Source organism: Chrysemys picta, chromosome 13, assembly GCF_011386835.1.
Source record: "Chrysemys picta bellii isolate R12L10 chromosome 13, ASM1138683v2, whole genome shotgun sequence".
Lineage (NCBI taxonomy): Eukaryota > Metazoa > Chordata > Testudines > Emydidae > Chrysemys > Chrysemys picta.
Genome location: NC_088803.1, coordinates 37,065,381 through 37,089,739, shown reverse-complemented (window position 1 = coordinate 37,089,739; position 24,359 = coordinate 37,065,381). Strand labels below are relative to the sequence as shown.

The 24,359-nt window shown below is 42.6% G+C and overlaps 1 protein-coding gene across 16 annotated transcripts in view; it reads left to right on the top strand.

Moving 5' to 3' along the window:
* The window catches only part of ZMYND8 (zinc finger MYND-type containing 8), a 134,395-nt gene extending 110,410 nt beyond the window's left edge, over positions 1-23,985 (top strand). For 13 of the 16 annotated variants that reach the window (XM_065566639.1, XM_065566643.1, XM_065566642.1 and 10 more), the window contains 7 exons: positions 495-685; positions 2,714-2,794; positions 4,465-4,543; positions 9,787-10,026; positions 10,201-10,358; positions 11,980-12,069; positions 22,520-23,985. In XM_065566639.1, coding sequence (XP_065422711.1) covers positions 495-685; positions 2,714-2,794; positions 4,465-4,543; positions 9,787-10,026; positions 10,201-10,358; positions 11,980-12,069; positions 22,520-22,621 — 941 coding nt within the window. In that variant the 3' untranslated portion in view covers positions 22,622-23,985. The remainder of the gene's footprint in view (positions 1-494; positions 686-2,713; positions 2,795-4,464; positions 4,544-9,786; positions 10,027-10,200; positions 10,359-11,979; positions 12,070-22,519) is intronic. The other 3 variants (XM_065566640.1, XM_065566645.1, XM_065566646.1) reach the window with 1 other exon arrangement.
* The last annotated feature ends 374 nt before the right edge of the window (positions 23,986-24,359 follow it).

The following is a 24,359-nucleotide window of genomic DNA, read 5'->3' as shown; positions in this document are numbered from 1 at the left end:
AGCATGCAAACTGTAGGCACGCTTTACAGTGATTCCAACATGAAACTTTCATATTGTACATATGGTAGTAGCTGCTGGAAGTACAGCAGGCTGGAAGTCTAGTAAGTGGGCCTCTGAGAAGCAGGTTGAGGGAGTCCTGGAAACTCAAGTGGGACACAGATTCACAGGAAAGACTTGTACTGTGACCAGAATTGAAAGTGGCAAGCCTCTAAGCTGTCTTAGCATATATATCTTTATGTCACGTATAAGAGCCAAGCAAATGATTAATAAGGGCAATGTAGCATTATTTCATGAATATTACAGTTTTATAAATAATAGTAGCAAAAGCATTCATAACTTAGATTAGTGAAATGGCTAGATGCATCCATTTACTAAAGGATGCCTATCATTAGCATGCTAATAAACAGTTTTTTAGCTGTTTGCCTATTCATTAATTTATTGAAATGGTTAATGTATACAGTGACTTAGTTTATTTGTATGTTTTATTTTCTTAGCTGTACAGCAAAAAGAGATCACCCAGAGCACTTCCACATCAACTATCACCTTAGTTACAAGTACTCAACCTGTTTCTATGGTTACCAGTTCTGGATCTTCAAGTACACTTTCTTCTTCAATTAATACAGACTTGCCAATAGCAACAGCTTCAGCTGATGTGGCAGCAGATATTGCAAAGTACACTAGCAAAGTAAGTTCTTGAGCAGGGTTTTCTTAAAAAATGTATTTTGAAATAATTTGTTACTCAATAGATTGTAAGGGGCTTATTAAAAGTGCTATCATTTGCCAAAATTCAGAAGAATGGTTTATTATCTGATTCAGCTGGTATTAATAAGGTCACAAAGTAAAAAGCTTTGAAACATCAATCATACTCAAAAAGATGAATTTCAAATGAAGTTTTTAGTTTAAGCATGGTGAGTCATGTCATATCATTCCCCCCTTGAACTCTCAGGACACTGACCTAAGCAATATGGACCAGGTTTAATTTAAAAAAAAAAAAAGAGAGAGAGAGTGAACAAGGTACACTAAAGATTTGTTCATTTTTGCTCTTCAAAGGCCAAATTATGGTTCCATTGACTTCAGAGGGACCACATTTTAACCCTAAAAAGCTTGTTTTCAGTGCAACTAGAAGTCAGCAACTTTCACCAGAGGTCTTAATACAGTCCTTTACCATATTGCTAAAAAACATGTGTTAAGTCTTCGAGTCTGATTTGCCCCTCCTGCATTCCACTTTTGTGGGACTATTAGTGTGTGTTCTAAAGAGGGAACATATTAACCAGTAACAGAGAGCATCATGATCCAGTGGCTAGGGCACTGAACTGGAAGTTAGGAGACCCGAGTTCTGTTCCTGGCTCTGCCGTTGACATGTTGTATGTCTATGGGCAAGTGAATTCAGTGTTCTGTCCCAGATTCCCTATTTGTAAAATGGGCACATTTTGCTTCTGGCTTGGTTCAGCAGTCTGTAAATTTCAGCCACAAATCATATATACTGTACACTGTAATTACTTGACTACCAAATTAGTGTTACAGTAGTGTCTCCTCCCATATCCCCATAACTACTCCACTTCGTTAAATGATAGGTGATCTAGACCATATTTTCTATATTTCTTCATAGAAGAGTAAATCTATACTCAATCTTAAGAAATAATTCTCATTAACAATGTGGAATAGACTCTCTGTTAATAAATAAATAAATATGTTCCTATTTTAAAACAATGTATATTTTCACCGTATGGAAACTTCCTTCAAGGTATAGGTTGGACATTGCTCAAAGAATGAAGCAGTTATGAGTAAGTGTGTGACCTTAGTTGGATGTAATTTATGTATACAGTACAGGTTTGTACATACCATTGGTTTGATTTGATGAAGAACAAAGTTTCTCTTCTAAAAGAAGCATGAGACCAGAGCTTCACATATATTAGTTGAGCAGAAATGCAGTATTTTATAAATTCAGCATTATTTATGATCTTGGGACTAATACAGATGATAATGCATAGAGATTGACTTAACTACCTTTTACATTGTAGTTACAATTAATATATATACTGTATTTTGGATTTCTTTCATGTTATTCGGGAAATCCATGCCTCTAGTTACTTGCCAAGATAAAACCTCAGGGCTCTGTGGTATTCTTACAACATGTTGCCACCAAAGCTGTTCTATTCGTAATTAGGCTTCCCATCTCCTCCTCTCTGCCTTTCGGGTCCATTCTTCTGAGTGCATTAAAGAGCACAATTTTTATATATTTCTGTATCCTGCCTTTTTGTAAGAACGGAGCCAGCAGTCAGTATGGGGTGTGGTGTGATATGCTTGTAGTCATAAAGAAACCAAGCTCGCTATGGCATTTTATTGGCTAACTGTCCAACAGAGTGGTAAGGATGCCATCGCTACTGCAGCTATCCTTTTTAACAAACTGATGGATATTGCAGAATCAGTTGGACAGTTAAAAACACTGTATTTCAGCCTTTTTAAAATCTGGGCTCAGTTTTGTATCAGTCTTGGCAGTATCCCTTGGAAAATCATTTCAAAATTATGATCCAAAATCTCTTCATATCCTAATGAGAAGTTTTTTAAAATGTACTCTGATAAATGTATATAAAGATATGTGGCATTGTTGACAGCAATATAAGTTAATTCATGCAAGGGAAAAAACTAGTAAAAATGAATGTGTTGGTCATTAAAAAATAGACGTTGGAAAAAAGCGATTTTTCTTTTTCAGATGATGGATGCAATAAAAGGAACAATGACTGAAATATATAACGATCTTTCCAAAAATACCACTGGAAGTACAATAGCTGAGGTCAGTATTGCTTTCATCAGAGCATAGTGCTTTTTTTTTTAAAATTTAGAAAATCAAACATTTTAAAAAAAATCCTTTATTTAAATAATATGGAAAACTTGGCCTGTATGCATGCCTAAAAGAAATTCTGAACTAAAACTGTCTTTGGACCCTAACTTCTTTGCTGTTCAATCTATGACTATTGTCACAGATACAAGTACCTTTGTTGCTGTTATATGGTAGCACCTAGGAGTCCTTGTTAGAGACCATACCACATTTGGCTAGGGGCTGTACAAACACAGAACATTACCATAAAAAAGTTGACCACTTCAGCCTAACTCAAGAGGGTTGTTTTTGTTGTTGTTGTTGTTGATTTAAATCCAAAACTACGCGCTCCTGTAATGTAGCATTTTATGTTTAGTTTCATTTTGTTTTAGACACTTGCATTGCAAGAGTTTCTCATGATCACATTGTAGAAACTGCAGTGTAGCTTTGATTCTTCTCGCCAAAGACTCCTGATTATTTTATCATTCATTGTTTTATTACATAGGGTTTTTTTTGTTGCAGTGTAGAACTCTGCATTGATTAGATGAAAGGATTGTATTTTGTATTAACTGCTACACACGGTTAGTAGTTATTTTCAGAGATGATATCTCACTGCTTTTATGTGTTTTCTGTTTTCTTTTAAAAATGGAACAAACTGATTACGTAATGCAAACGGCCTTAGAACATAAGCAAGAGAAAACTCTGGAGCAGGAGCGACTTCTTTTAACCCAGAAGTGGAAGAGTATGTCTACACAACAACAACAAAAAAGCCCAAGGAAGTGAATCTCAGAGCCAGGTCAATGGACTCGGGCTCGTACTGTGGGGCTAAAAGTAGGAGTATTGACGTTCAGGTATCGGCTGGAGCCCAGGCTCCATCCCAAGCCTGAATGTCTACACTGCTGTTTTTAGCCAGTTAGGGCAAGCCCCAGTCAGTTGACAAGGGTTCTGAGACTTGTTGCCACTGGTCTTTTATTTTTTGCTGTGTAGAAACATATCCGAAATCATCCATTTGAGTGATTATGTCCCCAGCCTCTACGCTTCTTAAATTAATAAGAAACATACGTTAGAATACTTGGGCCATTTTAAAAAAATTACAAGACATCAATAACTACAGTCAAAACTGAGGGATGTGGCTTAGGTTCAGATCAGATACATTTGAAGCCTGATAAATTTTAGTCCAGCAGTTTTTAGAGATAAGGTGCCTGATACTCCATTTTCTTACAATTGTGTAAATTGGGAATGACTCCATAGATGTCAATAGAGTTATGTTGATGTAAAAATGATGTAAATAAGAGAAGAATAAAGCCCAAGTTGAGCAGCTCTGTTTTGAGTTTTAAAACAAGTCTCTCCCTTGTTTATGGTAGGAAACGCCCGCAAGCAAGAGTTTGCTTTGTATCTCTCTCTCATTGATGCTTTATGGATATTCTGGAACCTTGGTTAATTGGTCAGAATGCTTCGGGCCTAATTTTCATTTACACTTAAGACCTCTTTGCCAGAACAATGTAAAAGAGACAGACCTTAGTATAAATGAGAATCAGGCCCTTTGTCTCTAAGCCCAGTTTTGCTAAATGACTAGGTAGCTATGTTTTATATACACCACATTTGTATTTTCCATTTTATTAAATCTTATCTCTTCGATATTTCAGATTCGTCGTTTGAGAATCGAAATAGAGAAACTTCAATGGTTACATCAACAGGAACTCTCAGAAATGAAACACAATCTTGGTATGAAAAGTACAGCCTAAAATAATATGATTTCAAAGACTGTGGTATATGTTTGCTTCATTTATGCGACTGTACAAGTTCTCCATGTGTGAAGGGTTAAAAAATAGAACAGAACGTGCTGTGCTGATGCTGCTGGGCAAGTACCCAGTAATTTAGACAGTTCCCGTTTTACTGAAAACAGCAGTTAAAACAGTTTTGAGTTTAACCAGTGAAATAGAGTTATGCTTGGGAAAACGTTTCTGAGAAAGAGTATAGTAACCTGGTCCTCACCATGTGGACTGATATTCTGTGATTCTATGATCATTGGATAACCTTTAAGAGACCTAATTCATTAATGAATATTTTGACCTATTTATTTTGGGCTGTCTGTTCACAGACACAGTACTAACAGTAATTAGAGCTATGCAAAATAATTTCAGCAAATAATTCACCAAAAAGGCACTTTTGGTGAACTCAAAATGATTTGCATATTGGTGTTGAATTAGCTGAATTGTTTCAGCTAGACCAAAAAAATTGAAATATTTCAGAAATGTCAAAACAAAATGTTTTGTTTTGACCTGACTCAAAATATTTCATTTTGATGAAAGGAGAGGAAACTAGATTCACAAAATGGCCAGGAGTGGGGAGAGGTCTTCCCCTATAACTTTTAGCTCAGTGGTTAGGGAACTCACCTGGCATGTGGGAGACCATGATTCTGTTCCTCTCTCTGCCTAATGTGGAAAAGGGATTTCAACATTGGAGGTGAGTTCCCTAACCACTAGATTATGGGCTATTTTGGTCTTTCTCGGTATCCCCTGTGGACGCTGTTCCACTTTGTATAAATATAAATAGTCACTGGTTCAAGAACTTGAACTTGGTTCTCCCACATTCTAAGTGAGGATCTCATTTTCAGCCAGCCTCCACTAATGTACCCACAAGATTTGGGCCTGCTCCCAATGAAATTGGTGTGTGTGCGGGGGGGTTATTGGTGATTTCAAATTATTTTTTGACTCAATGTAACTGATTCTAGGACAGTGTTTCTCAAAAGGAGCTTTTCTTGCGGCCACAGTCTTGTGGGTGGTGTGTGTTTGGGCGGGGGGGTGTTAAAGCAGCAGCCCCTCCCCTGAGGCTGCCAGCAGTGGTTTGGGCCCTGGCCGCCTCTGGAGACAGAAAAGCTGGAGGATCAGACAACCGTTCCCCACCTTCCCAACGGTGGTGGGTGGCAGGCTCCACCCATGGGCCTTTGGGCTCCATCCTCGGGCATGGGGTTTTGCGCTTCATTCCCTGGCTGTGAGGTGATGGCTCTGGCCCTGAGCTCATCCTCCCCAATGACCCTTGGCCCCTGCTGTCTCCCCGAGTGCCCCATCACCCCACTGCCTCCGTAGCCACTTCCCCATCCAGGACTGAGTAAGTCTGCTGTGAAAAGTGACATTTGTATTAGGGCTGTCGATTAATTGCAGTTAACTCACATGACTAACTCAAAAAAATTAATCGTGATTAAAAAATTAATTGTGATTAATCGCAGTTTTAATCGCACTGCTAAACAATAGAATACCAATTGAAATTTATTAAATATTTTGGATATTTCACTACATTTTCATATATATTGTATTCTGTGTTGTAATTGAAATCAAAGTGTATATTATTTTTGCTTACAAATATTTGCACTGTAAAAATGATAAACAAAAGAAATATTAATTTTCAATTCACCTCATACAAGTACTGTAATACAATCTCTCTGTCATGAAAGTGCAACTTACAAATGTAGATTTTTTTTGTTACATAACTACGTCAAAAATAAAACAATGTAAAACTTCAGAGCCTACAAGTCCACTCAGTCCTACTTCTTGTTCAGCCAGTCGCTAAGACAAACAAGTTTATTTACTTTTACAGGAGATAACGATGCCCTCTTCTTATTTACCATGTCACCAGAAAGTGAGAACAGACATTTGCGTGGCCCGATATTTGAAACATTTGTATGCCTGTTCATGCTTTGGCCACCATTCCAAAGGACATGCTTCCATGCTGATGACGCTCATTAAAAAAATAATGCATTAATTAATGTGTGACTGAACTCCTTGGGGGAGAATTGTATGTCCTGTGCTCTGTTTTACCCACATTCTGCCATGTATTTCATGTTATAGCAGTCTCGGATGATGACCCAGCACATGTCCATTTTATACTGCTGGAGGAATTCTGCGCCAAAACATTAAAAATTCTGCATCTGATATTATAAAATTATGCAAAATTCTCCATACTTTATTTGTCAAAATAACACAATATAATCACTTTGGTTTCAATTATTTTGGTATTTATTTAAACTACTATAAAATGGATGGAGAATGGAGGTGGAAGCATTGGAGGACATTCCCAATCCCCCTTGCCTAACAGTAATGTAACTAGGTTTGACTCTTTATTTCTAGTTATTAGTCAACAAATATATGCAGCCATATGCTCAGTGTTACATCATAGCCAACTGAAGACCAAGTGAGGGCTGGGGAATCAAACTCACATTTTAGTTCAAAAATTTAGACCAGTTCTAATCACTAAAGCACCATCAGCATTTATAAGGCCATCCTGTCCTTTACACCACTCTGGCAATGTAAAGGAGCTTTAACATTTTTACACCTATTTTATACTCCTGGGGGAATTCATAAAGAGAATGGGAGCAATTCACTAAGCAGGCAGGCTGCTACATTCTGCTCTGCCTGAGGGGACAGTGCCTGTCCCACGCCTACCTCCTTAGAAACACTCCAAAGCCCTGCCCCTCCACACCAAGCGTGCTGCAATAGCGAGTGAGAGGGACAGAGTGTCTCTCGCTGTCTCTTACACACGACTGCACAGCCCCCCATGGGTGGTGATTAACATCTCTATTGGCTGCTCGGAGTGCCCGAACCAACCTGTCTGGGCTGCCTGGGAAAGGCGTGTGATAGCTCTCGCAGCTTCCCTTTCCTTCCCCATCAGAAGTCATTTTTCTGCGGAGAAGCAAAGAAATCTGCAGGGAACATGAATTCTGTGCATGTGCAGTGATGCAGAATTCCTGCAAGAGTAAAAATTGTAAGAACACTTTCACTGCAGATTTCACAAAACGCAAAGACGGTACCAATGTGAGATTTCTAAAGATGGCTACATCACTTGACCCAAGGTTTAAAAATCTGAAGTGTCTTCCAAAATCTGAGAGGGATGAGGTGTGGAGCATGCTTTCAGATGTCTTAAAAGAGCAACACTCTGATGCAGAAACTACAGAACCCAAACCACCAAAGAAGAAAATCAACCGTCTGCTGGTGGCATCTGATTCAGATAATGAAAATAAACATGTATCGGTCTGCACTGCTTTGACTTGTTATCGAGCAGAACCTGTCATCAGCATGGATGCATGTCCCTTGGAATGGTGGTTGAAGCATGAAGGGACATATGACTCTTTAGCGCATCTGGCACGTAAATATCTTGCAACACCAGCTACACCAGTGCCACGAGAACGCCTGTTCTCACTTTCAGGTGACATAGTAAACAAGCAGGCAGCATTATCTCCTGCAAATGTAAACAAACTTGTTTGTATGAGTGATTGGCTAAACAAGAAGTAGGACTGAGTGGACTTGCAAGCTCTAAAATTTTACATGGTTTTATGCAGGTTTTTTGTACATAATTCTACGTTTGTAAGTTCAACTTTCATGATAAAGAAATTGCACTACAGTACTTGTATTAGGTTAATTGAAAAATACTATTTCTTTTGGGTTTTTTTATAGTGCTAATACTTGTAATCAAAAATAAATATAAAGTGAGTACTGTACACTTTGGATTCTGTGTTATAACTGAAATCAATATATTTGAAAATGTAGAAAACATCCAAAAATATTTAAATAAATGGTATCCTATCATTGTTTAACAGTGCGATTAATTGCGATTAATTTTTTTAATCACTTGACAGCCCTAATTTGTATGTTTGTTAATATCGCTTTTCACAGCAGGCTTACTAGCTAGCAAAACTTAAAAAAAAAAAAAAAAAAGGCAACCAGCAAAAGAAACAATAAGAAAAAAGAAAAGAAAACGTACAAAGCACCTTGTGTTTCTATTCTGTTTAGGACCAGCAAAGAATAGAGACAACTGTACATTATTTTTATTACTGAGTCTGCAAAAAAAAGCCCCTACATAAATAAATTATAATGATTTGGACATGTATATGTGCATGTTTATTTGTATTTCCTAAAGTTAATTAAGTATTTTAGGAAAAATGGTCAGAGCGGCCACCAGCAAGAGTTGGTGGCTGCACTCTGAGGCCACCAAAAATTTGTTGCGAGAACCCTTGCTCCAGGATAAAACATATCTTTTTAAAACTGACTGACAGATACTCAACCCTGCTCCCTGCCCTTTATGCTAATTTGGCATTGCAAAGGGGCCAAAATACTGACTTAAACAGGCAGTTGAGGATTCCGCATCATGGGAGATTTTCAGTAAGCATAGAACCAGCATAGCTGGCTATAGGACACCTCTTCCCAGTTCCCACATCTCCACCACCATGTAGCCAGGAAATGAGGGCATGGTTAAAGTACTGCTGCACTTCAGTGATCATTGGCTGATGTAATGACTCCTAGGGGAAAGTTGCAACAAAGCACAAGTTACAGAATTCCTGAATCCCTTTTAAATAACAGGTAGTGTTGAACTGGCCTGAGGTCTAGGGGACAAAGTTGTGTGATGGTGTCTTATTTCATCCCTTTGTGTCCTGTGAAGCTGTGCTGAAATGAAGGTTGGGGGACTGATTTTTTGCAGATGCATAATTCTCTGTATGGATTCTGTTTATTTATCTCATTTTATTCATCAAAGTAAATATGACTTTCAAAGCTTTCTGGAATCATTTTGGCTTTGGAACTTTTACTTTGTTACAATTATGTCCTGGGAGAGCCATGTTTGCAATGACATCCAGACTCTTCTGTCTAAAGGAACCAGGATACAATATAGATTTGATGGATTTGTGTTTGTGAGAGGAGAGTGTGATCCATGGTCCTGTTTATTTGTTGAAAACTAGTTCATAGCAGTATTGAAGCTCTTGGCTTCTGAGGCCAAAGGCTGTGTAAGGCAGCTGCAGCAGGTGGGGAGTACATCTTTGTACTGCGTGTAGCACAACTGAGGCATCAAGGAGCTAACTGTAATAGAAATAATAAATAATAATAGAGGGTAAAAATGATGGCCCCAAGATTTTGAGCCTGGTAATTTTCACCTTACGAATGGGAGAAATATAGACTCGTCTTTCTTTGTATCTCAACTAGAATTGACAATGGCGGAGATGCGGCAAAGTCTTGAGCAGGAGCGTGATCGTTTGATTGCTGAAGTAAAGAAGCAGCTGGAGTTGGAGAAGCAGCAAGCTGTGGATGAAACCAAGAAGAAGCAGTGGTGTGCCAACTGCAAGAAAGAGGCCATCTTCTACTGCTGCTGGAATACCAGCTACTGTGACTACCCCTGCCAGCAAGCTCACTGGCCTGAGCATATGAAATCCTGCACACAATCAGGTAATCTGCCTCTGGTAAACCTACCTCACAGCTGCTCAGAGTGAGGAAATACGGGGCCGGTGGAAATGGTGTCTGTTTATGTGTGCACAGTTATGCCAGTGGGGAGGGGTGAATGTGGATTGCTACACATTGCTAATGGCTATATTGTATAAACCTTTTTTTTTTTTATTTTAGCTACTGCGACACAACAAGAAACAGATACAGAAATTAGCCCAGAAACATTAAATAAATCATCCCAGCCCAGCTCCAGTACACAGACTCCATCCACAGAAACAGCCAGCACCCCAAAGGAAAAGGACAGTGCAGCCGATAAAAACAAAGACTGTGTTACAGTGAGTATCACTGCAGTCACTTCAGCCTAAGAATGTGTCTGATTTCTCTTAAACCTGAGCCTAAGGTATCCTTGGGACATCAGTAATTTTTGGCCCCTTGTACATTTCTAGAGGGTCATTTTGTGAGTGAGGTAGGAAATAGTATTTTTCCTCCATCGTGACAAAACTATTCCATTTGGAGGGAGAGAAGCAGGATGTCCTCCAGGATCACCCCTTCCCCTCCACTCATCCCCATAAGACCTTACATTGACTTGACATCCTTCCAGCCAAGGGGGACTGGACCTGTCTCCCTCCAGGGCCCATCAGTGTTGCTTCTGGTCTGGATCTTTCAAATACAATACAAATTGCCTTCTGGGCTGAGCAATACTGACTGCAGCACTCACAAATACTGCTGGATCTACAGTTAAGAGAGCAGCGTGCAAGCATGATATCCTCCTTGCCATCTACTCTGACAGTGTTCCGCAGGCAAGGGTGAGCAGGTACTCTGATGCAAAGGGCCCCATCACTGCATATACAAGATAAATGCCTATAATAAGGATTCCACTTTATAGGCAGGTTTTGACTAATAACCATTTCAACAGTAATGCTTTTCTTCCCTGCCAAGAAAAAGCTATTAAAGCAACAATTGTATTGGGGGCTGGCCCCTCGCAATATCTCCCCCCCACCCATTCCCTCACCTCAATATAAATCTCATTGATAATGTTTGAAAATGTTAAAAACAGAAAATATTATGTTGTAAAATATTGTGATTCCAGCATGATGTCTCATTGAGCTAGTCCTCTAGAGTGGGAAGTGTGGTGCACTAGAGAACCTGTGTTCATTTCTGGCATCATTGGTAACATCTGGAATTAGATGTCCAGTTTTGATGTGGTTTCTAAGGGTATGTCTATACTTACGCGCTGGTTCGGCGGCAGGCAATCGAACTTCTGGGTTCGATTTATCGCGTCTTGTCTGGACGCGATAAATCGAACCCGGAAGTGCTCGCCGTCAACTCCGGTAATCCTGCTCGGCGAGAGGAGTACGCGGAGTCGACGGGGGAGCCTGCCTGCCGCGTCTGGACCGCGGTAAGTTCGAACTAAGGTACATCGACTTCAGCTATGTTATTCACGTAGCTGAAGTTGCGTACCTTAGTTCGAATTGGGGGGTTAGTGTAGACCAGGCCTAAGGGAGTAACTTGGGGTGGAACCATATTTGAGGAGAGAAAGAGGCAGTGTGTGTTTCACTTGAATGCACTAGTAAAACTGGTGAACTATATTGAGTTTCAGTGGCTCACTTGGTGTCCGTACGCATTGTTTGTGTCAATACAAACTTCTTTATCATGCGGTGTTGGGAGGTGGCGGGAGAGTCAGTTACCCAAGACTTCTGCCATGGAATGTTCCATTTTTTAAATTTAGAATTTCTTTCACATACTGTTCTACCTGAAACATCATGCTGTGTACATTGATCATGTTCATAATTTGAATTTTGTTTTATTAACAAAAGTAACCTGTGAATTCATTAAGATGCAAATTTTTAACACAACATCCAACATAAATTTCATATTATAAGAGTAATAATAAATTAGGTGGAATTTATGTAAAAGCTGAGACTTTTACTGAGGTTACCTGTGCTGTCTCTGCAGATAGCAACAGGTGTGACAAGCAACCAGCCTATAAAACTGGTCCAGGTACCGCAGACCACCACCTATATTCCAACTACTCAACCCACAATTGTAAGTACATCATCATCATTTAAAGTCTGCAGTAGAACTGTTCCTGGCTTTAAAATAGCTCAATATCTTTTGGGGGTTGTTTCCTGTCTGTTGTTGTATCAGGATATGAATTCACTGGTATCAAGTCTCAATTTGCAATGCAAAATGCCCTATTTTGCTGTGCAACATTCCATCTTTCTCATGCCTTCCATTTTCATCATTTGGTTATTACAAAGAGCTGGGAAAAGCCACTGGGCATGTACTTAAAGCACTGAGGATAGTCAGACCATCATCTGCAATAGAATGTTAAAGTTGTTTACCCTTTTGATTTTGGTTATTTGACCAAGACATCATGGTAAATATAGCATTTATTTTATGTAGCATCTTTTCCTGTGGTATCCTAAAGAGCTTTGTATAATAATGCTATATTAGAGTTCTAGCCTGATATTGCAGCAACTATGAAGCCAGAAGGAGCAGCTAATCTGCATTCATTAGTATTGTGTCTCAAATGTAGCCTTGGGCACCAGGACCTGTGTTACTGAGAGGAAATGATGGCTATGTCACTGGGATTATCCCCACTATTCTTTTTTCCACTCCAAATGTGCCAAAGGCACTTTATTTTCTTCTTTGAGTGATTGCTCATGTGTATTCCACAATAGGTGTGTGTGCTCGCCACGTGCACTGGTGTCGGAAGTTTTTCCCCTAGCAACCCCCGGAGTGGCACCTCCATGGCGCGGTATAAGGGGCGTTGCGCACTCCCCCCACCCTCAGTTCCTTCTTGCAGCTAGTGAAGGTGCTTCGGAACTGCTATGCTCCAGCTTTGCTGTAGCTCGTCCCCAGAACTGCTTGTTTGTTCAGTGTATGGTACCTGTAGTTAGTTAGTTGATTAGTTAGTTTAGTTTATCTCGTGTGCCTGAGCTGGAGCATGCACTGTGCCCTGGATTTTAAGTCGTGCGACACTTGTAGGCGACCTATGCCAGTGAGTGATCCGCACGCAGACTGTTTAAGAGAGCGGAACACAAGTATTTTGTGCTCCTAACTCCCTGGTGGTCGAGTCGGTCAACGACAGGGAACGGCAGAGCCAACCAGCCCCTACTCCAAAAAATAAAGATTCGAGGAGGCTGGACTCATTTGGAAGAAAAATGTATTTGTCCTCGAGCTTCCAGTTACGGGTGGCGAACCACCAGGCTCTCCTGGGCCGGTATGAGTTCAATCTGTGGGGCTCCACGGCCAAGTTCAAGGAGCGCGACAAGAAGGAGTTCAAAGCGCTGGTGGAAGAGGGTACAGCGGCTGCCAGGGCAACCCTGCAGGCAGCTTCGGATGCAGCAGACATAGCCGCGCAGTCCATGGCCTCAGCGGTGTCCATGAGAAGGGCATCATGGCTCCTGCTCTCTGAGCTGTCCAGCAAGGCGCAGACGTCCCTACAGGACCTCCCGTTTTGACGGCAAAGCTCTGTTTGCGGAACAAATGGATACAAAGCTGCATGGCCTGAAAGACTCCCACACGATGCCCCAGACTCTGGGTCTCTATGTTCCAGCTCCAGCTAAACCTAAGTTCAAGCCGTAGCAGACTCCCACCCAGGCCACCCATTCAAAATACGAGACCACTTATAAAAAGTCGCGGGACTATAAGAGGCGCCCACAGAGGCGGTCTTGGCCTGCCCCCCAGCCAAGGTCCTCCAAGGGCAAGCAGGCAGGGAAAAGGCGGTTTTGATGGGACGCCTGGGGTGTCCTGCCAGTTCTCATCAGGGATCCACCCTCAGTAAAGCTTCCCTTCTCCAATTGGTTGTGTACTTTCCTCCCGGAGTGGTCGCAGTGGACCTTGGACCGATGGGTCCTCAATACCATCTCCCGGGGCTACACCTTCCAGTTTACTTCCACGCCGCCCAACCACCCTCCTTCCCTTCCCTCCTGGGGGACCCCTCACACGAGGCTCTGCTCGAGCAGGAGGTGGGGCGGCTCCTGGGCCTAGGAGCGGTGGAAGCAGTGTCAGGGGGTTCAAAGGCAAGGGGTACTACTCCTGCTATTTCCTTATTCTGAAGGCCAAAGAAGGGCTCAGGACCATCTTGGACCTGCAATGTCTGAACCAGTACATAGAATCATAGAATATCAGGGTTGGAAGGGACCGCAGGAGGTCATCTAGTCCACCCCCTGCTCAAAGCAGGACCAATTCCCAACTAAATCAACCCACCCAGGGCTTTGTCAAGCCTGACCTTAAAAACCTCTAAGGAAGGAGATTCCACCACCTCCCTAGGTAACCCATTCCAGTGCTTCACCACCCTCCTAGTGAAAAAGTTTTTCCTAATCTCCAACCTAAACCTCCCCCACTGCAACTTGAGACCATTATGCCTTGTTCTGTTGTCTGCCACCATTGACAACAGTCTAGATCCATCCTCTTTGGAACCCCCTTTCAGGTAGTTGAAAGCAGCTATCAAATCCCCCCCTCATTCTTCTCTTCTGCAGACTAAACAATCCCAGTTCCCTCAGCCTGTCCTCGTAAGCCATGTGCTCCAGCTCCCTAATCATTTTTGTTGCCCTCCGCTGGACTCTTTCCAATTTTTCCACATCCTTCTTGTAGTGTGGAGCCCAAAACTGGACACAGTACTCCAGATGAGGCCTCACCAATGTCAAATAGAGGGGAATGATCACGTCCCTCGATCTGCTGGCAGTGTCCCTACTTATACAGCCCAAAATGCCATTAGCCTTCTTGGCAACAAGGGCACACTGTTGACTCATATCCAGCTTCTCGTCCACTGTAATCCCTAGGTCCTTTTCTGCAGAACTGCTTCCTAGCCATTCAGTCCCTAGTCTGTAACAGTGAATGGGATTCTTCCGTCCTAAATGCAGGACTCTGCACTTGTCCTTGTTGAACCTCATCAGGTTTCTTTTGGCCCAATCCTCTAATTTGTCTAGGTCCCTCTGTATCCTATCCCTACCCTCCGCTTGAAACCGGCTGCCAACTAGACATGGAGCCATTGATCACTACCCATTGAGCCCGACGATCTAGCCAGCTTTCTATCCACCTTATAGTCCATTCACCCAGCCCATACTTCTTTAACTTGCTGCCAAGAATACTGTGGGAGACCGTATCAAAAGCTTTGCTAAAGTCAAGGAATAACACATCCACTGCTTTCCCCTCATCCACAGACCCAGTTATCTCCTCATAGAAGGCAATTAGGTTAGTCAGGCTGTGACAATGCGGTTCTGGCGGAACCCAACTGAGAGCGCCAACTCAGGACAAATTGCTAAAATAGGGCAGTTACAGCCCAAGGCTGGGGTTTTTTCCACCTCTAAGGCAAACCAAACCAGCCAGACTAAGACTTCGGTCTCATCCCACTGGCTAACCGCAAGTCTCACAAGCAATCTCCTTAGACACTCCAGTTTCCCAGTATTACCACCAGTGCCACACGTTATGGGGACAAATGGTTATAAAAACCAATACCCCAGTAAAAGAAAAAGGTTCTCCTGATCCCAAAGGACCAAGCCCCAGACCCAGGTCAATATACAAGTCAGATCTTACCCACAAATCATGCTGTTGCCAATCCTTTAGAATCTAAATCTAAAGGTTTATTCATAAAAGGAAAAAGATCGAGATGAGAGTTAGAATTGGTTAAATGGAATCAATTACATACAGTAATGGCAAAGTTCTTGGTTCAGGCTTGCAGCAGCGATGGAATAAACTGCAGGTTCAAATCAAGTCTCTGGAATACATCCCCAGCTGGGATGGGTCATTCAGTCCTTTGTTCAGAGCTTCAGTTTGTAGCAAAGTTCCTCCAGAGGTAAGAAGCAGGATTGAAGACCAGATGGAGATGAGGCATCAGCCTTATATAGTCTTTTCCAGGTGTAAGAACACCTCTTTGTTCTTACTGTGGAAAATTACAGCAAAATGGAGTCTGGAGTCACATGGGCAAGTTCCTGCATACTTTGCTGAGTCTCAAGGCATATTTGCCTTCTCTCAATGGGTCCATTGTATAGCTGATGGTCCTTAATGGGCCATCAAGCAGGTTAGGCAGAGCTAACACCAGTTTGTCTGGGATGTCACCCAGCAGCATAGCATAAGTTTGAAATACAGACAGTATAGAGCCAATATTAATAACTTCAACTACAAAAGTGATACACACATATAGACAGCATAATCCTAACCAGTAAACCATAATCTTGTCTTAGACACCCCATTTGACCCCCTTTATACAAGATTTGCGTGCCACTACAGGACCTCGGTTGCAACAATGATCTATATGGTCCCAGATTATATCAATAACGTCACACAGGCATGGTGAAGTTCAAGTTCCGCATGATCTCCCTAGCCTCCATCATCCCCTCCCTGGATTCCGGGGACTGGTACGCCGCCCTCGATCTGCAGGACTCGTACTTCCACATTCATATATTTGAGGGGCACAGACGCTTCCTCCGTTTCACGGTGGGGCAGGAACACTACCAATTTATGGTCCTCCCATTTGGCCTGTCCACTGCCCCCAGGGTATTCACTAAATGTATGTCGGTGGTAGCGGCCTACCTCAGGCTCTGGCGGGTCCAGATCTTCCCCTATCCAGACAACTGGTTGGTCAAGGGCAGTTCCTGGTCGCAGGTGTGGTATCACGTGGCGCTCCTTCTGTCCATGTGCACCACTTTGGGCCTGTTGGTGAACAACACCAAGTCCATGTTAGTCCTGGTACAACGCATAGAGGTTATCGGGGCGGTCCTGGATGCCTCATCAGCCAGAGCCTCCCTCCCACCGAACAGGTTCGAGACCCTGAAGGGGCTCATCGACACAGTCACAAGGTTTCCGGTGACAACAGCCAGAGCGTGCCTCCAGTTTTTGGGTCACGTGTCGGCGTGCATGTATGTGGTCTGTCACACCAGACTCAGGATGAGGCCCCTCCAGCTCTGGTTGGCCTCGGAGTTCTCCCAGGCCAGAGACAGGATGGACAAAGTACTCACGGTGCCCAAGCCAGTGATCACCTCCCTACAGTGGTGGTCCTCCTTGAGAAACATGCTCCAAGGGGTCCCGTTCAGGGGCAGGGCCCTGTCGCTGGATCTGGTGTCTAACGCATTGGACCTGGGATGGGGGGCCCATGTGGGGAACGTTCAGACCCAAGGTCTGTGGTTGGCTCAGGATCTGACCCTCTACATAAACGTCAAGGAGCTCAGGGCAGTACGGCTGGCGTGCATGGTCTTCCACTCGCACCTGGAGGACCAGGTGGTCAGGGTTCTCACAGACAACACAGCCTCGATGTTTTGCATCAACAGGCAAAGCGGGGCCCAATCCTCTGCCCTCTGCCATGAAGCCCTCAGGCTGTGGGACTTTTGTATAGCCCATGACATCTGCTTACATGCCTTCCATCTACCAGGAGCCTGGAACTCGCAGGCAGATCGCTTGAGCAGGGACTTCTCCTCTCAGCATGAGTGGTCTCTCCACCCAGAGGTGGTGCACAGACATTTCCAAGTGTGGGGAACCCCAGGGGGACCTGTTTGCGACTCGGCAGAACCGTCACTGTCCCCTGTTCTCCTCCGGAGGGGCTGGGATGGGGTGCTATCTCTGATGCCTTCCTCCTGTTTTGGTCAGGCCAGTTTCTCCATGCCTTTCCCCTGTTACCGCTGATTGGCAAGGTCCAGGAAAAGATAAAGAGAGACAAGGCCTGGGTCCTTCTGATTGCCCCGGCATGGCCCAGGCAGCATTGGTACGGAGCCCTTATGGGCCTGGCGGTCACCCCACTGTGGCCGTTGTCTCCCGCGCGGACCTACTCTCCCAGGACCAGGGCTGCCTCCTCCACCCCAGCCTAGCGGCACTCCACCTCATGGCGTGGCTGCTCAATGGTTAGGCCAGGAGGAAAAGACATGTTCAGAAGGGGTTCGGCCTGTCCTCTTAGAAAGCAGGCGACCCTCCATGCGCCGAGCATACTTTGGCAAAATGGTCTAGATTTTCCAGATGGGCAGATGAGTGGGGCGTTTCCCCGGTGGCCACCCCGATCCAGCTGATTCTGGACTATCTCCTTCACCTTAGAGCCCAGGGCCTGGCACCCTCATCAGTCAAGGTGCACCTGGTGGCCATATCGGCCTTCCACCCGCCGGTACAGGGCCACACGGTATTCTCCCATGCTATCACTGGCTGATTCCTTAAGCGGTTGGATCATCTCTTCCCGTATGTTAGGTCCCCAGTCCTGCAGTGGGACCTAAACCTGGTGTTGGCCCGTCTCACGGGGCCCTCGTTTGAGCCACTAGCTTACGTGCTCCTGGTCACACCTCTCGTAGAAGGTAGCCGTCCTGGTTGCGATCACGTCGGCTAGGCAGGTCTCTGAACTCAGGGCCGTGAGCTCAGAGCCCACGTAAACAGTGTTTCATAAAGATAAGGTCCAGCTCCGCCCACACCCTTCATTCCTCCTGAAGGTGGTCTCTGCCTATCACATGGGTCAGGACATTTTTCTGCCAGTCCTCTGCCCCAAGCCCCATGCATCCAGTGAGGAGTGCTGCCTCCACACGCTGGATGTGAGATGGGCTCTGGCTTTTTACCTGGAGCGGACTGAGCCGTTCAGGAAGTCTTCGCAACTGTTCATCATCTCGTCTAGGTGCATGAAAGGTCAGCCGATCTCCACTCAGTGGCTCTCCAATTGGATCACCTCATGCATCCATACCTGTTATGACCTGGCGGGAATCCCTCCGCCACCAATTGTGAAGGCACACAGGACTAGGGCGCAGGCCTTGTCGGCTGCCTTTTTGGCCCATGTCCCCATTCAGGACATTTGTAGGGCTGCCACATGGTCTTCAATTCACACGTTCACCTCGTCTCCCAGACCAGGGAGGACGCCGGGTTCGGCAGGGCTGTACTCTGTCCCGAGAGTTTATGAACTTCTTCCCACCTCCAACAGATATAGCTTGGAATCACCTATTGTGGAATACACTTCACCAATCACTCGAAGAAGAAAAGAGTTACCTTTTCCGTAACTGGTGTTCTTCTAAATGTGTTGTTCATGTCTATTCCACATACCGCCCTCCTTCCCCTCTGTCGGAGTTGTCTGGCAAGAAGGAACTGAGCGTGGGGGGAGTGTGCAGCGCCCCTTATACCGCACCATGGAGGCACCACTCCAGGGGTCGCTAGGGGTGCTCCCCTACGGGTACTGCTGGGGAAAAACTTCCGGCACAGGAATAGACATGAGCAACACATCTCGAAGAACACCAGTTACGGAAAAGGTAACTGTCTTTTTCTCCTGGTGCCCTCACCAGAGATGAGACAGAATTGAGCTCCATTTAATGTTTAAAGCTCCCTAATATAGCACTTTAAATTCCATGTAATGCCCCCTAATGCTGCACTTCAGTTTCAATGTGGAATCTGAGCTGAAGTTCATCATACCAACAGGGAAAAATGCTAGTGTCTCATTGACACTTAGCATCATGTATTCCCCATTTTTGGGTGGTGGACAGCAAAAGTAACTCAGCCAGTGTTCATGTAGCTGGTTTAGTTCATTTTCATGCTGTGATCTTAATGGTCGCTTTGTTATAGAAGTTATTTGTGGTTTTTTCATACAGTGTTGCACAACCATCGTGTCTCATCCATTACTTCTGTCATTCTGAGGATATTCTTGCTGGATGTCATGACTTTAAAAAACAAAAACAAAAAACCCTTCCCAACAGCTTTTTTATTAATTTAATCACAATTGAGAGGACTCAGCACCTCTCAAGAAAGTACTTAGCACCACTGCAAGGTTCGACCTATATTACCGTGACAGACTCCCAGCACCAGTGAGAAGCCCTTATAACTGTTCTGAAATCAGACTGCAGGCATCAAACCAAGTTAGCTTCTTTGTGAAAAATGCCAATGCTCCAATATCCTAAGTTGGCCTCTTTGAACATTCAGGAAATGGCGATAACTTCCACAACTGACCTACTGAATATGGAGTGTGTATGTGACTTGAGTAAAAACCCCGAAAACCCTAAAAAGTTTTAGGTGCTTGCTTGTACGTGCACATATTTGCATCTGCTCTGCTCAGCTGCAAACAACTTGTGTGCTAATACAGCAACATACCCTTTAAATAGTCTAATGCCTGAGCATGCACAAATGTGTACTTATGTGGAGAGGCTTGGCTGAAAATTTACCTCTCTGAGGAAATAACCACAACACATTTAAGGAGTATTAACACATACTACACCTTGATCAGTAAAACGGGGATTTAAATTTGGGACTATTCCCATCTGAACACATGTTTTTAAAAGATCCAGATAGCAAATTTAAGTTCCTTATTTTTACTACTAATAGACACTTTCCTAGTGGCGTTCTCAACTTGGTCCACACTTATAAGTTACGTCAACATAGCTACATCCATCAGGGGTGTGAAAGAACCCACACCCTCACCAACATAGCTATGCTGACCTAACCCCAAGTGCAGCTATGTCAATGGAAGAATGCTTCCATCAATGTGGCTAACTTCATTCAGGAATATGGTGTTCCTACACTGATGGAAAAAACTCCTTCCATTGATAATAGGCTGCATCCGTGCTACAGGTTAAGCCAGCATATGCTGGCAGGCCGTCTCTACACTTGCACTTTTGTTGGTCAGTGGTGTGAAAAAACACTCTCTCACCAACATAGCTCCTGTCACTTGTTGGGGATGGTTTAATTATGCTGACGGGAGAGCTCTCCCGTCAGCATAGAGCAGCTACACGGGAGACCTTACAGTGGTGTAGCAGCAGCAGTACAGCTGTGCCATGTAAGATATCTAGTGTAGATATAGCCATAGTCTCTGTAGCATAGACACAGCCTCACTTTCTAGTTCTCTAACTACCAATTGGTTTCCCACTTGAGGGTCTTTATTCGGAACGGCTTCCAATAAACCTTCTTTGCACATCTAAAGTCATCCTGATTACTAAATGGCTATAGTCTTGAGTTTACTTAGCAAACTTATTCCATCTTTGGTTTTTGATTCTTCTTGGAATCAAAACAGCGATAAATGGTGAAGTGCTAAATCTGTCATCTTTCCATTTCTGCAGAAATGTTGCAGCTTCTGCAATGAATAGAATTTATCACAAATATTCCAGCTTTTGAAGTCCTACCTAGCAAGGACAATAGCAACATTTGCTAATAAAGTACTACCAAAGCACCAGTATAAAACACTCTATGAAACACTGTGGAAAATGTGCATTTATTCTTCTGCCTTCTGTGGAGTTTTATATCACATGTCAGAGGGAAGACTTGTGCATCCCTTTCAGTTCCCCAAAAAGCCTTTGGTCCTTGTTTCTTTCACTTTAAAGCCTTCAGAATGGAAACTGATGCAGCTATTTGATCACCAGTTGGGCTTCAGGAGAAGTGTGTCAGAACATCTTTACAGATTGCTCAGTACTGCAGCTTCTAAACTGATTTACATTTCTGGAGGAAGGTTCCCAGGTCTGCCAGAGATTTAGTGTGACCTTGAGCAAGTCACTTAACCTTTTTGTGCCTCTGTGTGTCTAGCTATAGAATAAAATATCTACCAAATAGGGTGTCATGAGACTCAATTTGTAAATGTGTATAAAGCACTTTGACACCTTCAGTTGGAAACGGTGACAGAAGTGCAAAGTTTTATTTTAAATTAATGTTCTTACTGAGGCTGTCTCTACACTATGGATCTTACAGCAGCACAGCTGTACCACTACAGCTGTGCTGCTGTAAGGTCTCCCGTGTAGCCGCTCTTTGCCAGCAGAAGAGAGCTCTCCTGCCAGCATAATTAAACCAGCCTCAACAAGCAGCCTTAGCTGTGTCAGCAGGAGACACTCTCCTGCCTACATAGCGCTAGTCACACCAGCACTTTTGCTGGTGAAACTCACGTCGGTACAGGGGTGTGTTTTTTTTCCACAAGAAAAGTTTTACCGACAAAAGTGGTAGTGTAGACAAAGTCTAAGAGTGTCAAAAGGCAATTCCCAATAATAGTAGGGTTTTGTCATTAATTGATCTGTGCAAAGTAAGCTTGCAGTATTATAAACACTATTGTTTTTATCCAAACATGTATTTTTCATTCTCACCTGTGCTTAAGCCCACACTGGGGGGATCCTTTCTGGGAAGAACAGTATTAATGTAACTGTGAAACCCTAAATGCACCTGTAAACTTGTGTGTTTTGTATTCCAATTCGATTAGTCACAAATATGTTTTTCCAGGTAACAAAGGATTTTCACAGTCCCCTTCTGTATTAGTTTTGGAAAATGTACCACTGGATGGGCTAGCTACTGAGAACTGAATTCTTCAAGACAGGCAGAATACTTATATTACCCATAGGAATCACCTGTCCTTGTATCTGTGTATAGCATAATAATTGGCTGTAGGGAAGTTGAGCTGTTACACTCTGCCTTTTGGTGGGGCAAAGATGTGGTAAGAAAAGGTGATAAACCTTAAATAAAAGATCCTACTTCTAGTTTTTCACTGGAAAATAATGGGCTCTATTTCTGTGGTGGTGTGAATGTGACCTTTAATATAACAATATGTGTTTTGCTTGGTTTTAATCCACAGACCATTCCTGTAGTGGTAAGTCCTTCTGCTGGGACAGTGGCAATGAGAACTGGAGTTCAGTATGTTCAGACCACAATGCCAGTCCAAGTACGAAGAGTCTAACTACTAACAAGAAGCCCAGGCGACTGTTGGAATAAATAACTAATAAAAATCTGTCTAATAGAAATGTGAAAATAAACACAGTTCTTTGGATTAACCTCAAAGGTTCAGACTTTAGCTTTGTATATGTGTACAAAGCATTAACTACACTACATTAATGTAAAGCATTAGCGCTGGCTTTAAAAAGCTGAGGACAGGTAAGATCCATGTTAAATCTATGCTTCGGTTGTAAATAATGTACAATTTGTGGATGTCATTAAAGTTAGAGTACCATCTCCTTTTTATATTTGTATTGACTTTAACTTATAAAGAGTGTTTGAAGTTGGTAAAGGAAAGATTAAAACAGCCTTATCACGAACGAACATTGAAAACTGGACTTAAGGAACTGCAGTTGCACATAAAATCACTTACTCATTAGTTATCAAGAGAGAAGCTGATCTTAATTTGCATTTGGTAATGAAAACAATTGTGCACTTTGAAACTCAGTTAAAATTTCTTTTTGTGCAACTAAAGTTGAAAATGTACCTTTTAAAAATTCATTTTATTAGGCAAATTATGAAATTTCCAATCTGTGGACCTGAAGTACACAAAGAAGGTATTTTTTTTGTTTTATACAGTGATCAGACTGTTAAAAATGATATTGTTTACAGGAAACCAGCTTAAATTTCATTCAGCCTAACAGCAGAAGAGTAGAAAGTATAATACCAATTAGTTGGTAACATGATTTCTGATCAATAGTATCAGATGTGAGAAAGGTGGATTTTTTTTCTATGGTTCATAGTTCAGTTTTTAAAAAAATCCTCTCTAAAGAACTTTGAAATGCTTTTCAAATGGAACAAGAACTTGATTTGGAGAAGACTATGTATCAGGAAACATGGGCAAAGGATGCTGGGCTAGAGCATGTATTATTTATATGATGGAATTTATGTTTTTATGTAAGCATGAAACAGTACAGTATGAGAGAAAGTAACCCATGAAAATTCTGTCTGTTACACTTATACTGTAGTATCATTTTGTATGTTGTGTAAAACGAAAGCATTGAACAAAGCAAAGGTGATGTATGTATATGAGAAAATTAATTGTATTATATCATTCCAGTACATTTTGTTGTACATTTTAGTCATGTTTATTTCTCCCATTGTTTATAAAAGGATGCAGTTTGTACAGTCTCCAGCTAGTTACCCACATTAGAGAGAAAAAAAAGTATTAGAAGAAAAAAATCGAGAACAGAATATTCGTGAATTGCAGTTGTGTCAAAAATAGCCTAGCTGGCCTTATTTGTGAAGCATAATTGCTTTTAGCATATGGAAGTATTTTTTCACATTTTCTTTGTATAAAATTTGTATTAAACTTAAATATCTTTTTGATTATTGTGTTTCTTTGTGACTGAGACAGGTGACACACTCTATGCTTTGGGTTTCCCCAGATTTTCAGGAATCGTCACAATTTTTTATTAAACTGTTTTAGAAAAATGGTTTGTGTTCCTAGATCTCCAGTTTCCTTCTATCTGGATGTTTATTTCTGCAGTCTCCAGATCATGAAAATTTTCTTCATGTAGGATCTTCAGATTGAGAAGTTTGGCGGCTTGACCAATGACGAAGTCTAGTCCAGAATGAGAACAAAGCTGTTAGCAATTTGTCCAGTGAACTATGCATAAAATGTGCAGTTACCTTCATTTTTAATAGAGGTGTATTCCAGGGAGACTACAGCCCCAGCATCCATTGTTCTAACACCTGGTCAC